This window comes from Amphiura filiformis, chromosome 15 (genome assembly GCF_039555335.1).
Source record: "Amphiura filiformis chromosome 15, Afil_fr2py, whole genome shotgun sequence".
Taxonomy (NCBI): Eukaryota; Metazoa; Echinodermata; class Ophiuroidea; order Amphilepidida; family Amphiuridae; genus Amphiura; species Amphiura filiformis.
The window spans coordinates 48,317,402-48,330,927 of record NC_092642.1 but is presented as its reverse complement, the minus strand read 5'-3'; the positions used below and the strand labels follow the sequence as shown (position 1 = coordinate 48,330,927).

General features: G+C 36.3%; 1 protein-coding gene across 2 annotated transcripts in view; it reads left to right on the top strand.

The window, feature by feature from the left end:
* The first annotated feature begins 1,385 nt into the window (after positions 1–1,385).
* Positions 1,386–13,526, top strand: part of LOC140171751 (A disintegrin and metalloproteinase with thrombospondin motifs 3-like) — an 84,626-nt gene continuing 72,485 nt past the window's right edge. The window contains exons 1-3 of one of the 2 annotated variants that reach the window (XM_072195069.1): positions 1,386–2,233; positions 5,440–5,482; positions 9,397–9,818. In XM_072195069.1, coding sequence (XP_072051170.1) covers positions 2,159–2,233; positions 5,440–5,482; positions 9,397–9,818 — 540 coding nt within the window. In that variant the 5' untranslated portion in view covers positions 1,386–2,158. The remainder of the gene's footprint in view (positions 2,234–5,439; positions 5,483–9,396; positions 9,819–13,526) is intronic. The other variant, XM_072195070.1, reaches the window with a different exon arrangement.

Below are 13,526 nucleotides of genomic sequence, written 5' to 3'. Positions count from 1 at the left end.
GACTGTCAAATATTGGGGGTCATTGGGCAGCAGAATTAGGATTCATTGGCTGCAAGTTTGATTGTCGTACCGATACATGATGCAGTCATGTCTACAGTAGAATTCATCTCGACCTTTGCAGGACTTAACCCCATTAAAAGCTATTAAACCAAGATAACACTCATTGAAACAGCTCAACTGATTAAATCGGATCTTCTCTGGTTGTGCACAAGTGACTGTTTTCATGTGCGATATCGCAATAAAGCTGGTATTCATAGCTTCAGTTGGGTAACCGATTATAAAGGAAACGAAAGGAAACAATGTTATGTGTGGCTTTGTTCACGAAATCAGACAATGGCGTGCTTTTTGTAAACCAGCATTCTTGAAAATGAGCAACATAATGATTTTTGACTTAACACGGTTTGGAAATAATTTCTTCATATTTTTGGTGTTATCTGTCGTTTACATGTCCTTCCTAAAACACAAAAGTACGACCCTCTCCAAACACCTAAATTAGCTAAAAATTTAGGACATGTTACAAAACTATATTGTCTAGAATTTTAGAAGAGTACTTTTAATATTGGCCGGTTATTTTTCACACAGCGACGTTAACTAGGCAATGTACTATTACCTATAACATTAACTAAAACACCAAAGTACGAATATTTCCAAACATCTAAATTAGCTAAAAATTTAAAAAAAAAAAAAAAACGATATTTTCTAGAACTTTAGAAGAGTACTTTTTATATTGGCCGGTTTTTTTTCACACAGCGACGTTAACTAGTCATATCCCCATACTGTTAACGTAGGGCTATTTGTAAAGGTCACGCGTCAATGGGAAAGAGCACTGTGTATTGTGTATAGGAAAACGGACAGTAACTGCAGTATGACATGTCAGCGGGGATGTTAGAATAAATTGAAAGATTTGAAAAGTATATACAGCAAACAACAAGACAAATTGTCATTGAATGAACACTCAGTGGTACACATCTGCTTTCTCCAGTTGAACAGAAGATGCATTGTCACTTGGGCACATTTATACCGGGGCACATTGTCCATCTATTCAATAAAATACAATGGCATGCAATAGCTTGCAATGGGGTGGAAGCATTTGAAAATAAGGGGTAATCGGGTGGTAGATTTGCAGAAAAGGGGGTCACATGACGCGTGCCAAGTAATTATGCGAGTAGGCCTACTGCCATATTTGTGTGTACATGTGCCAGGGTTTGTGCCACCCCTGTTCCGAAAACCTGGTTACGCCACCATGATTGCAATCCAGTATATTCTACTATAGTGTTTCATAGAAAGTTTACTAGTACCAGGAAGCATTCCAGCGCCCTCCTTCAAAGTAAACCTGTTGATGTCATGCCAACGGCTACATGCGTGGTGTCGAGCTAAATAGCATATAAACAGTAGTGCTGAGATAGGGCATCCAGTATTCAAACTTATCACTCCACAAGAAGACTTTCTGGACAAATTTGTCACTGGAAATCTGGAATAACAGCGATTACCAGACTTTTGAAGAATCAATTACGAAATCTACGGCAAATCGGCTATAATACAAATTAACATTGTTTGCTGCGCTATATTAAAAGTGTGTTTAATACTTCTGATCATCGACTGGTGTCAGATGCAAGGATAAAGTTGAATTTTAAAAGCAGATGGAATAACTATTACGCTGAAGGTCATCAGGTTCAAAACGCTTTTCCTACACCAAAGTTCTGATTTGCAAAAGATATTCTTTTCACAGATTTCTGGAGAGTAATATATTATCAGTGTAATAGCATATTTGTGGCATTGTAAGCAAGGAATCCACTCATTTTTTATCATCGATATCAAGTTTGCCATTCTGCAGCACTGGTAACGTAACAACCTTGTTGACCGTTGGCTGGCACCTGTTTATCGCTAAATTAGTTCAATTTTTCCACCAATTAAGCTATAAAATAGCAGGCTACGGACATTCAACCATACACGTTGCGTTGCTACGTCTGTCTGCAGACAACCACAGCTGTGTGTAGAAGGAATCACAGGTTGCATGGTGGAGAAACAACAAGGAATATATCAAATTTATTCATCTTCAATGAAGACAATCTAAGGGATAATTTTATATATATTATTTTACCGAAGTTTTGTAACTGATTGGCTTTGGTAAATACCAACTAAACTTTAAGGAACGAAGATGAGGCTACATAAATATTTGCCAATTGCAGCACTGCAAGTATACAGCATACTACTAATAGCATTTTTACACAAGGTAGGTGTGAAACAATTTTGTTTTCTTCAAGTTGAAAGACTTTGCGAATTTAAGGTTAGCAACTATTTTAAACTGTTGCGATTTGGTAGTTCACAGCATCTTGCGAATGGTAGTGAGCTTTGGCAAAGATTGCATTGATCAATTCATAGCGAGTGTGTAGAAGAATTCAAATATCATACTTAGCTAGGTCCTGTGGTTCTTGAGTTATGTTGTAAAGAACACTTTTGTAAAACGTACATAACTCATTAACAACAATAAAGCAAGCAAGTTTTCAAAGTATATGATTTGTAGAATGAACTTTTGCAAAACATCAAAGTGTTATTTTTCAATAATATACGGTATACTATTAATTAAGATAAGGCAAAATAAAAAAATAAACATGTTTCACGTCCCCTCCCGCTTCCTTTTTTGAGGTTTCCTCAAATATATTTTTATTTTTTGAAATTCAGTTATAACTTTTCAAAAAATATGTCTAGGAAGTTGGAATGCTTTCTATAGCCTTGTTAAGATACAAGAAACATTTTAGGAAGGTTTTGTGATCATTGGAGGGGGTGTAACTCTCAGAACAACAAATAAAAAAGGGCCTCCTCCTTTTTCCAGGCATTATTGTATACGCTAAAACAGCTCTAAATATGGGTATTTCGGGGGTATTTATACCAATTTTGCGATAAAAAATAGAAAATAAAAAGCCCCCTCCTCCTCCTTTTTTTCGAAAACCCGGACGTGAAACATGTTTTATTTTTTACTTGGCCTTAAATGAAAATCGATGTTTTTTTTGGTTGCTTCGACCAACAATACCTCGTCTACCCTTAGTCCCGGCCCTTAGTATTTCTCTTCCAAGAGAATTCCAAATTGTACCTTTCTCATGTTTCTTGATATATTTTTTATACACAAATCAAGTAATATGTATTAGAATCAAATTTCTTGTCTGCCACATATTGCCCATCTCTTTGTTTCAATTGGCCAGTCGGTCTGGTTTAATGCAGCTTGAATAAATTAACAAGATTTCTTGTTTATAACTTGATTAACAAGATTAACCAGATTTATTGTTTATATGTTACATAACGTAGGCGGCCTATGGGAGTACAGGGACAAGAATAGCATATATTGGAACAACTATACATTTTGGGGCCCGAACAACTGGGGTGTCTGTTTTTTTTGTTGTTGTTGTTGTAATAGTAATACTGCCCACTTTTATAGAAAGCTTTAGCCTAAATGTATATAATATCCTCTTTGGGCCAATATCCAAAAATTTACCTATACTTTCATATGTTGTTTGTAACTCTTGACCTTTTTGGCCGTTTGTTCCAGGGCAGGCGTCAATTTGTGTCCCTGGAGAACTTTAAACGCTCTTCTATTTAGCTATTTTCAGCTGCCCTACATGTACACCTCATCCTGACCCGTGAATTTTATTTCCAAGGCTGTTAAATATAAACCTTTAATACTCGAAAATAAAAAATGAAATAGAAGGTATTAATGCATGGTAATTCGCAAATTAAACCTATAAATGAAGTTTTATACTCAGCTATTGCGATTGCAAAGGGCCTACCCCTTTCCATCATGCATAGCACTACCACTACCACTACTATATTAGTATCAGATAGGGACCATTCACTAACACTTGTTAGGGGGACCTGATACAAAAGGGGGCCCTTTTGACTCTCCTAAGGAGGGATCTGAAAAAATTGACCACAAATTTTCCTGGGAAAATCGAGTTTATATGCTTTTCTATGGGGTTGACCCATAATTTTCATGTCAAAAAAAAAAAAAAAAAGGGGGGGCTGAAAATTTTGAGATCTGAAAGGGGGGGCCGAACATTTTTCGCGATGATTTGTTTTTGTATCAGGCACCCCCTTAACTCTCTCCACGCGGGTGTCGACTGTAGACGACAAGTTGGTTTTTTTTAATTCAAAATTTCAAAAATTTCAGAATTGTAAATTTTCATTTACCATATTTGGAATCAACATGAAAAATGCATTAAAATGAGTACAAACAAGCCTAGTATTGTGTCATTAAATCTTTAGATAGCTCTTGATATTTTGAGAAAATATCTCAAAACTTGGACTTTTTATGTTGAAGCTTATCGCTAGCACGCAGAGCATTAAAGATGTTCATATATTATGAAATACGTCTGTCTGTCTATATCTATGGCCATTAAATGGATGCAAAAACATATTATATACTAGAAAAACGTATTATTAATAATAATATTTATAGAAACTAAAAGCACTGAGTAAACGCCACAGTAAACGCTATAATATTTTGACCTACTTGTATAGGCCTACACACTGCCGATATATCATTTCTCAGCATGTAAGGATAATTCATGGTCGGTATCTAGAGGGTTGGAAGCAATTAACAACTGGGTAGTGAAATGTTATATCTGCGTAATTGTTTTAAGATTTAAGCGATTATAGAGTGAAAGTAAATAAATAATAATGGTCTATGGGTCAGTGCCAATCTTGAATCATGAGCATTTCAACAGTATTTTTTGTGGGACATGAGAGCACATCAGACATGTCACATATCGAATTGCATTCTGAATACAAAGAATGTCCTTCTGATATAAAATAATAATTTTTGAAATTCGCGATATAAATACAAATTTTATGACAAATTATTAATATTTGATATTTTTAAATTTTTTGATATAAGGGCCTATAGGCCTAACAGTACTCGAAGTAAACTTTATAAATCTAATGATAAGTATATAATGTAGCTGGGAGGAACAGCCGACGATCAATTGAAAATGTTGACCTTTCATACTGAAGATATACATTTTTCCCAAAAAGACCTATTTTTTTGTGTGTTTTGGGGACAAAATTCATATCTTCAATACGAAAGGTCAAAATTTTCAATTGATCGTCGGCTTTTCATCCCAGCTACATACAATTTAAGTACATATCATCAGATTTATAAAGTTTATTTCGAGGACTGTTAAATATTAATTTTTAATCATTTGCCATAAAATGTGTAGGCCTAGGCCCCTATTATATTGCGAATTAAAAAAAAAATCAAAAATCAAAATTATTGATATCAGAAGGACATTCTTCGTATAATGCAATTCGATATGTCTGATGTGCTCTCATGTCCCACAAAAAGATACTATCCAAACGCTCATACCCTATACCCCACCCCTTAATTAATACTATGAAATAAAATATATTTCTGAATCTGATATCATTATTTGATTCCATATCATGCAGGTGGTACCCGCCAAGCTACCAGTGAAACTTACCCACAGACATGGTAAGTATTAATACAACATTTTTATGATACTATAAACCTGCCAACATTGTCATTTGTATGCTACCATGATGCTACGCAATCAAGTTCAAGATCGTTTGACATTAAACACGTCTGGGTACAGTTTGTATGTATCATGTGCACTAGTTCTACAATCGTGACAAATGTATTGATTGCTAATAATATTGCCAAGAACCATGGTCAATGTGATCTCAATTAGAAAATGTTCCAGTTCATGTCAAAGTCATCTGTGGTCAACCAAGTAAATTTATGTCCCCGATTTTAATATATTACTAGCACTAGGATCCACAACATGCTCATCTATCAGGGCACATTTCTTTAACCCCAATACAGTTGCACATTCATTGAATGACCTTTGGAAATTTGGGTACACAAACTCATACTCCGCAACTTTAGGTCAAATTTTGCTCTCTGATTGTTTAATTGAGGTTATTGAACTATGGCATTGGGATGAGGCCATTGTGGTCCATAGTGTAGTATTGGATTTGCATGAAACTTGGGTGGGTGTGATTACAAGCATGGGAGATACCGCACAAAGGTCATGTCAAGATAATCTGAGTATAGATTATTGAATTGTCCTCAAACGTGGTGGATGTGATCACCATTCACCATTGAGCACCGAAAATATTCAACGTCATATCAAGGTCACCTGAGTATAGATAAACGATTATCTTGGGTTTGAAACAATTTCTTGAAGTATAGTGAATCCAGCACTTTTTGGTGACAGATTAAGTTTATTGAACAAATGGAGAAAAAAAATTGCCGTTTTGAAGCTAAACTGATGAAATATGGTGCAAAAGTGGGATAAATCCGCGCGTAGCGCGGAAAATGTTGGAATTTTAGGGCTAAAATGGCCAAATATAAGGTTAATTTGGTTATCCCCCCCGGATCTACGCCAATGAGATCAAGCCATATAGGCCTACAAGCTGTATAGGCCCTACCCATCAATTTTTATGTTCATTGAAAAGCCCCGGTGAAACGCTACCTCTTCCAATGCAACATTTGATACTCTTGAAATGTCCAGAAATGTAGCCCTTATGACTTTTTATATGCAATTATGTACCTATTAATAATAGGTACATAAATTGCATATATGGTAGGTGAAACATTTCCTAAATCACTATCAACTCCGCCGAAATTAAATACTGCCTAGTTTAAGAGTTAAGACCTGTTTTATGAATTTTTTAGATCGTCCATAAATCAAGAAATATAGGTCTCTCGAAATAGAGGACCTAGTACCACCGGTCTGAAATACCAGTGTTTGTTATCATGTATTTTTTTTTCTTTGGACAATGAGTGAAACACTTCCCTATACCAATTGAAAACTCGGTGCACTTAGGCAATTAACTGCAGTTTCTTTATTCAACATCACAGCAGGTTCATATTTGACAAAATCATGCTGTATGAATAAAACATAAATAAAACATTGAAAAAAGTAAAAATTACATATGCCTAATTAACATAAGAATGGCATAAATATATAATTAGATGTAATTAGCTAATTTGCATAATTAATGACTTTTTGTGTATTTTTGTTACCAAATGAAAGAACTTTGGGTACTTATGTGTGCAAAAAAAACCGCATCATCATATCATGTACGGTTCTCTGTTGGCATTATTTTTGCATATTAATTAGCTGGACTTAGTCATTTTTTAAGCTTTTATTTGTCTGCAGATTGGTCAAAATGGCTAGAATTGTATATTTGGTGGATTTATTACATTTATTCGAGGAGAGATATTTGAATCTTGTTTTCTTTAACGAAGTCCGGAAAGATATGCAATTAATCTGTGATACTTAAATCAATGCTACCTTTTCAAGTAAGTGTCCGAATAAGCATTACAAATCCCAAAAATTACCATTTTGCCATTTATAGCAATTTGTGGCAGGTTTTCACCCGATTTCCGGGTATCTGCAAGTTGACGTTACATCACTTTGCATTATCCGATTTTAATTCTGTTTTTTGTTTTTTGAAGCATTCATAACGATGATTCAATTAAAAGCGTCAAATAACATGTTTCTGCTGCGCTTATTTTTGGGGTGATATACCTACAGTATTATTTAGATATGTTTAATTTTGATGCGTCAGACTGATCCATTATCAATGAAAACTGATGGGTTTGGGTACCAATCATTTTGATACAGCCTATAGGCCTGTAAGATTGCCTTGTACAAATTGGTACATAGGTGTCAAGGGTTAGGAAATTCTGGGAAACATGCTCTGGGTCATTTGGATTTGAATTTGATACTCTAGTTCTTCCACAGTTGACATTTGGCTCAATACAGATCATTGATGAAATGCTGAAGGTAGTTGTGTCTTCTCAGAAGACAATGAAGTAGTCACGTTTCAGCATTTCATGCGTGGGGGTGAGATAGTTTCCGATTGCACTCACAATATATATATTGGAGGGCCTGAGGTAGTCAGGATTTTGGGCATGTGTGGGCTTATGCAGGGGCTTATGACGTTAGGAGCTGTGCAATAATTATGTTTACCCCCGGGGTGGTGAATTCCCAAAGTGGTCTGCCTATAATTCACCAAATATTTTTCTTCCCCCCCCAGTCCCCCCCCCCCACTTTTGAGGCATCCCCTCCCCAAATAACGTAAATTTCTACTTTTTGCGGCAATTTTGCGCAAATTGTGTCGATCTCCCCCCTATTATTATATTGCACCGCTGTGCCACAGCCCCTAACATAAGCCCCTGCATACGCCCACACATGCCCCAAATCCTGACTAACCTCAGGCCCTGTATTAAAAGTGAGTTCAATTGGAAATTATCTTTGCCCCCCCCCCCCCGAAAAAATTCCTAGTGCCGCCATTTTTAATTGCTTCACCGACAATCTCATTCTCTTTTACCGTTTTTTTTTGTCTCATCGTCTTTCCCCCCTCTCGTTGTTGTTGGGGGTTTTTTTTTGGGGGGCGGTAGAGCCGGATTTGGCGCATTTGCTTCTAGGTGAATCCGCCCATGAAACCTTTTATGCCAAACTTTACAAGCAAATACAGAAATCACACATAATTCAGGGATTATGATGCATAAGAGCTTTGAAGGTACCATGATTTACTTTCTGAAAATTTTATGATGATCCAGTCGTCTGGCCGAATGTCTAAATAGCGAATTTCTCAATGTGGAGTTCATCGACCCCTGTTTGCTGCATCATTGGAGCGAAGTTGGGGAACGAAGTGTCCGTTTTAATTTGAAGTTGAGAATGTGATCTGTAGGCCTACAAATGAGATTGTCATTTATTATTCAGTATCTCGGTCTAGTGTCTAGTCGAATTGGACCAGATTCTAAGATCACACTACACGGACACTACACTATGGACTACAATGGCCTCATCCCAATGGTATAGTTCAATAAACTCAATTAAACAATCAAGTGCAAAATTTGACCTCGAGTTGAAGAGTATGAGATTTTGTACTCAAAATTTCAAAGGTCATATGAAGGTGCAAATAATTGGGGTTAAAGAACTGTGCCCCTGATAGATGAGCATGTTGTGGATCCTAGTGCTAGATGCAAGTCTAATTTGACCTGAAATCACGTCAAATTTGACCCGAATATTGACACCTGAATAGAAGAACCGCTGCTCCTGGAAGGTGTATATAGGGTGTACATAGATTGGTGTCAAAAGTCATGTGGGGTTGGGGGATCATTTTGTGAAAATCTTTACAAAGGCAATTTCTGCTCCAAGTTACGAGTACAACAACAAAGTTTACACTTGGTCAGAAGAACCACCGAAGACGGATTTCTGGGAGCAAGCAATTTCTGGTACGCCGAGAGGGGGATTTTTGGTACGCCAATTTTACTTGGACTCATAATTCACCCCTCCCCCTCCCATAGGCTTACAACTCTTTTGCCATTTTTAATTATTCAGTTAATAAATGTATCTGTTTTCTTTACAGCTGATTTACTTTCAAAACTTTCAAATTATGAATTGGTCCGACCATATCGATCAACTCACGAAGGAGAATTTATGACACATGATCTTTCAACGGAATTAGAAGAAGATTTTCACGATTATCATAGATCTAAAAGAGAAACTCGAAATAGAAGAGACACTGGGAGTCGTACAATGAGTAGAAAAGCACGGGCAGCTGCCGACTCGGAGATCCCGCCATTCCATTTTGCAGTCTCGGCGTTCGGGACACAGTTCACATTGACCGTGAGAAGGAATAACTACATTGCATCGCCAACTTTTAAAGTCGAGAAATATATGGAAAATGGCGAACGGATGATGTATAGACCAAGAACAAACTGTTTTTATACGGGAGAGGTTCAGAATTCTAGTTCATCAACAGTCGCCATCAGTAACTGCCAAGGAATGGTAAGTACTACCGTATGATTTGTATCAATGTAAATCAGGCCCGTAGCGACCACTCCCTCCACAATAATTTTTTGGTGGCTCTGAAAAGAATCGTTTATATAGTAGGTATCTAATGGAGATTTTGGTGGCTCTGAAAAGAGCCGCTCAAATGAACTGTACCTTGTCCACTGAGAGGTGTGGCCCTGAAAAGTAAGTGCCCCTTTCTTACTATAGGTTTGGTGGAAGGGGCACAACCGATTACGACAGAAACCACAGAAAAGTCTTCAAAAATCAGAATTTAGGACACTTTCAGTTGCTGCACCAAAAAAACCAAAAAAAAACAAAAACGCTTTTTGATGAAACTGCATGAGTGCATAATTGAATAGCCTATAATAATAAAGAATCACAGTTCAGATAATATTATATGCACAAAGGGTGAAATTGTATTTGATGATCAGCATTTTCAGTAAGATAATTATCCATTAACGATATCAATTCGACATGTTCGGAAAAAACCCTCACATTGATCCCAAAGTATGCCGACATGATCGGACCAAACCGCCCGACCGGAAGTAATTTCACACCATTTGCAAGGTATTTCTATATTCATTCTGAGCTGAAGTTGGACAAACCCCATTGTATGGTAAAATAGCACCATTATTTGGTTCAAACATCACAAATATTTTGTTTAAATATTGCTATAGTATTCTCAGTTTTGATGATTTCTGAATTATTTTAGGTGACCCTTTTCTCTCTGAAATGTTGTGGACCAGCAAGAGTCCGACTAAAGGCCTCACGCACTTAAGAACGCAACCCGTATAGCCCATTTGTGAACTTTGATCATGTTGATCGAATTAAATCACAAATTAACGTCAACTTGAATAACAAATTTCTGGAATATCAATTTAACTTTATGGGCCTAGGGCCTACATTTATTGAGACGACTTGAACTTGACACATATTGGTGTACCTTTGAACTTGCACGTGTTGTAATGTCGCGACCTACACAGGGTGCACAATACTAATAAATATACTTTGTGTACAAAATGGCCTCTATTCAAATGGCTCTACCTACCTTACGAAGCGACTCAATTTTTCGGAGTAATATTTTCCTGAAAGACAAACAAACAAGCAAGTAAACAAACAAACAAAAAAGAAATATATTGGTGACCATTGAATTTTCGAACTACTGGACCGCGAAGACTATCAAGTTTGCTCATCCCATTTTCAGAATAGCGTCACTTGTGATTTTACCTAGAAACTGGCGTCTTGAGAAATACGTTAAAAATCTGAATAAAAACACAGTCTTTTTAAATCTTGGCAGATGCTTGGATTCAAGCCTACATTTAATACCTGGCACAAATTTTTCACAAAATCTGCATAAATGTTTTGATTTTTGATATTGATTTATTGGTGTAACTTTTACCGAAATGTAAAAACACTGCATCGGGACGGAAGGCATTTAGAGACATTATTTGGTGATGTGAAATCTACAAGTACAAAAGTAGTAGTGTTAGTGATGTCATTATTTCAATGTATTACATGTCTGATTCCCTTTCATTAGCCATAAATGTACGTTTTCCATCAGATGCTAATTTTGATTTTCTTTACTCAAAATGCTGCAATAATATTTGTAATGACGGTCAGGAAAGGTTTCTGTCCATTTTAAGCCGAAATAACTATAGGTAAAGTGAAAGAAACCCTCAGTTCTCAGACAGATATTGCCTTTTGGCAACTTTACTGAGTATCTTGGTAGATGAAACCCGTGCTGGATATTTTGGCCATTTTACATGGAGTGCTAAAGATATTGTCCATTATAAAGAAGGCTGAGTTGGCAGATCACTCAGGTGGAATGATTTGCTGCCAGTAATTTGCATGCGAGGCAGAAGATACAGATGCCAGAACATTCTACTACCTCCATGGCCAGAAGTAGCTTTGGATCGGCATGGGTAAGGAAGCTCTAACAGTTCATGGAGGTAGTAGACCATGAACAGTTTAAGTGCAGCAAACAGAGTGTTAGTGCTGTTTAAAAGTTAAATCAAGAACAAGTAGAAGGCAAAAGGACAAGACTTTAAAGGGAACGAAATGGTCTAAATATTATTAGGGATTGTCCCAAAATAAATGATAACATGTAGAGTGACAACTACCTGGCATCTGATTGTAATTAGCAAAGGCAATAAGAAATAAATACAATATAGACAAAAGTAACAACATGGGACCTATTATATCAATAGACTCATGCTTGCATTTAACAACGTGCGGGGGAAGGAAGAATTACTGTTATGACTAGCCAGAATTATATTTATGTCACTTTTTCCATACTAAAAAGGAATATAGCACTAGTAAGCAAAAATACAACAATTCAACCCAATTAGAGGGGTCAATTTTACAACATTTCTAGCCAATGACAAAAAGTTGTATACATGAAAGTTGAATAAGGTCAAAGAAGTTCGCCGAGGAAGATCTGCTTCCTACTGCTAAAGCGTTTACTTTGATCTATGGGAGATAATACGATTCCATATGCGCACGGTAGTAGTACTAGTAGGCAGAATTATTGCATCTGATATTTTGCTAAAACTGGAAGTAACTCACTAAGTGACCAAGTTTACCTGACTGAGATTTCAAAGAAAGAAAGAAAGAAAGAAAGGAAAGAACGAAAGAAAGAAAAGAAAAGAAAGAATGGAAGAAAGAAAGAAAGAAAGGAGGAATGAAAGAGGAAGAAAGAAAGAAAGAAAGAAAGAAAGAAAGAAAGAAAGAAAGAAAGAAAGAAAGAAAGAAAGAAAGAAAGAAAGAAAGAAAGAAAGAAAAAAAGAAAGAAAGAAAGAAAGAAAGAAAGAAAGAAAGAAAGAAAGAAAGAAAGAAAGAAAGAAAGGAGGAAAGAAAGAAAGAAAGAAAGAAAGAAAGAAAGAAAGAAAGAAAGGAAGAAAGAAAGAAGGGAAGATACACCCGAGCACACAGATATTTCCATGTCTAGCCTCTACGCAGTCTGTCTTTATACTACACGGTTGAGTCCATAGCATCATAAGAGCTGTGTGTGAGGTGTGTGAGATCAAGTGTTCCTTTCATCCAATCAGAATTTTTTTATATCGAACGAAAGGTAACACTTCCCGCTAAAAACGATTTTTTCATTCCGTCAACAGATGACGCAATTCAATGTTTATAGCAACGCACAAATTTGACAAATCTGTTGAAAACAACCTATTCATGCACAATTTTTGACCAAAATGTAGGTTTTAAAAGTCAAAACCTCAAGTGTTCCTTGCAATACTTTTCACATTTATGTCATTAAACGAAAGAGCACACTTATAATAGCTATATTACTAGCTTCATTTCAATGAGCAGTGGCCAATTCTATTTAAATAAAATTGCAAATCTTGTGCAAAAAATTACCATTTTCGCCTGTTTTGTCATACGGTTGTAAATTCAATGAAGCTAGTTGAATGAACTACGGTATGACTTTGCTAAAGAGCGCTTACAAATTGATATGGTGGGGTTTATCCCTCAGAATCTCACATTTGAAAAGAGTCCTCCTTTCCTCGAGCAATGTTGAAAAAGACCGAAAACTACCAACAATGCTAATATTTTATTTTGAAAAAACCTCTCTCCCTTCCTCATCAATTCATGAAATCCTCCGGAGGAGAACCAAAGCATTAATTTCACATGGCCTAAGCATGGTATACTGATAATTTATCATCACGAATGAAGAAATTTATATGTGTTGGAATAGAC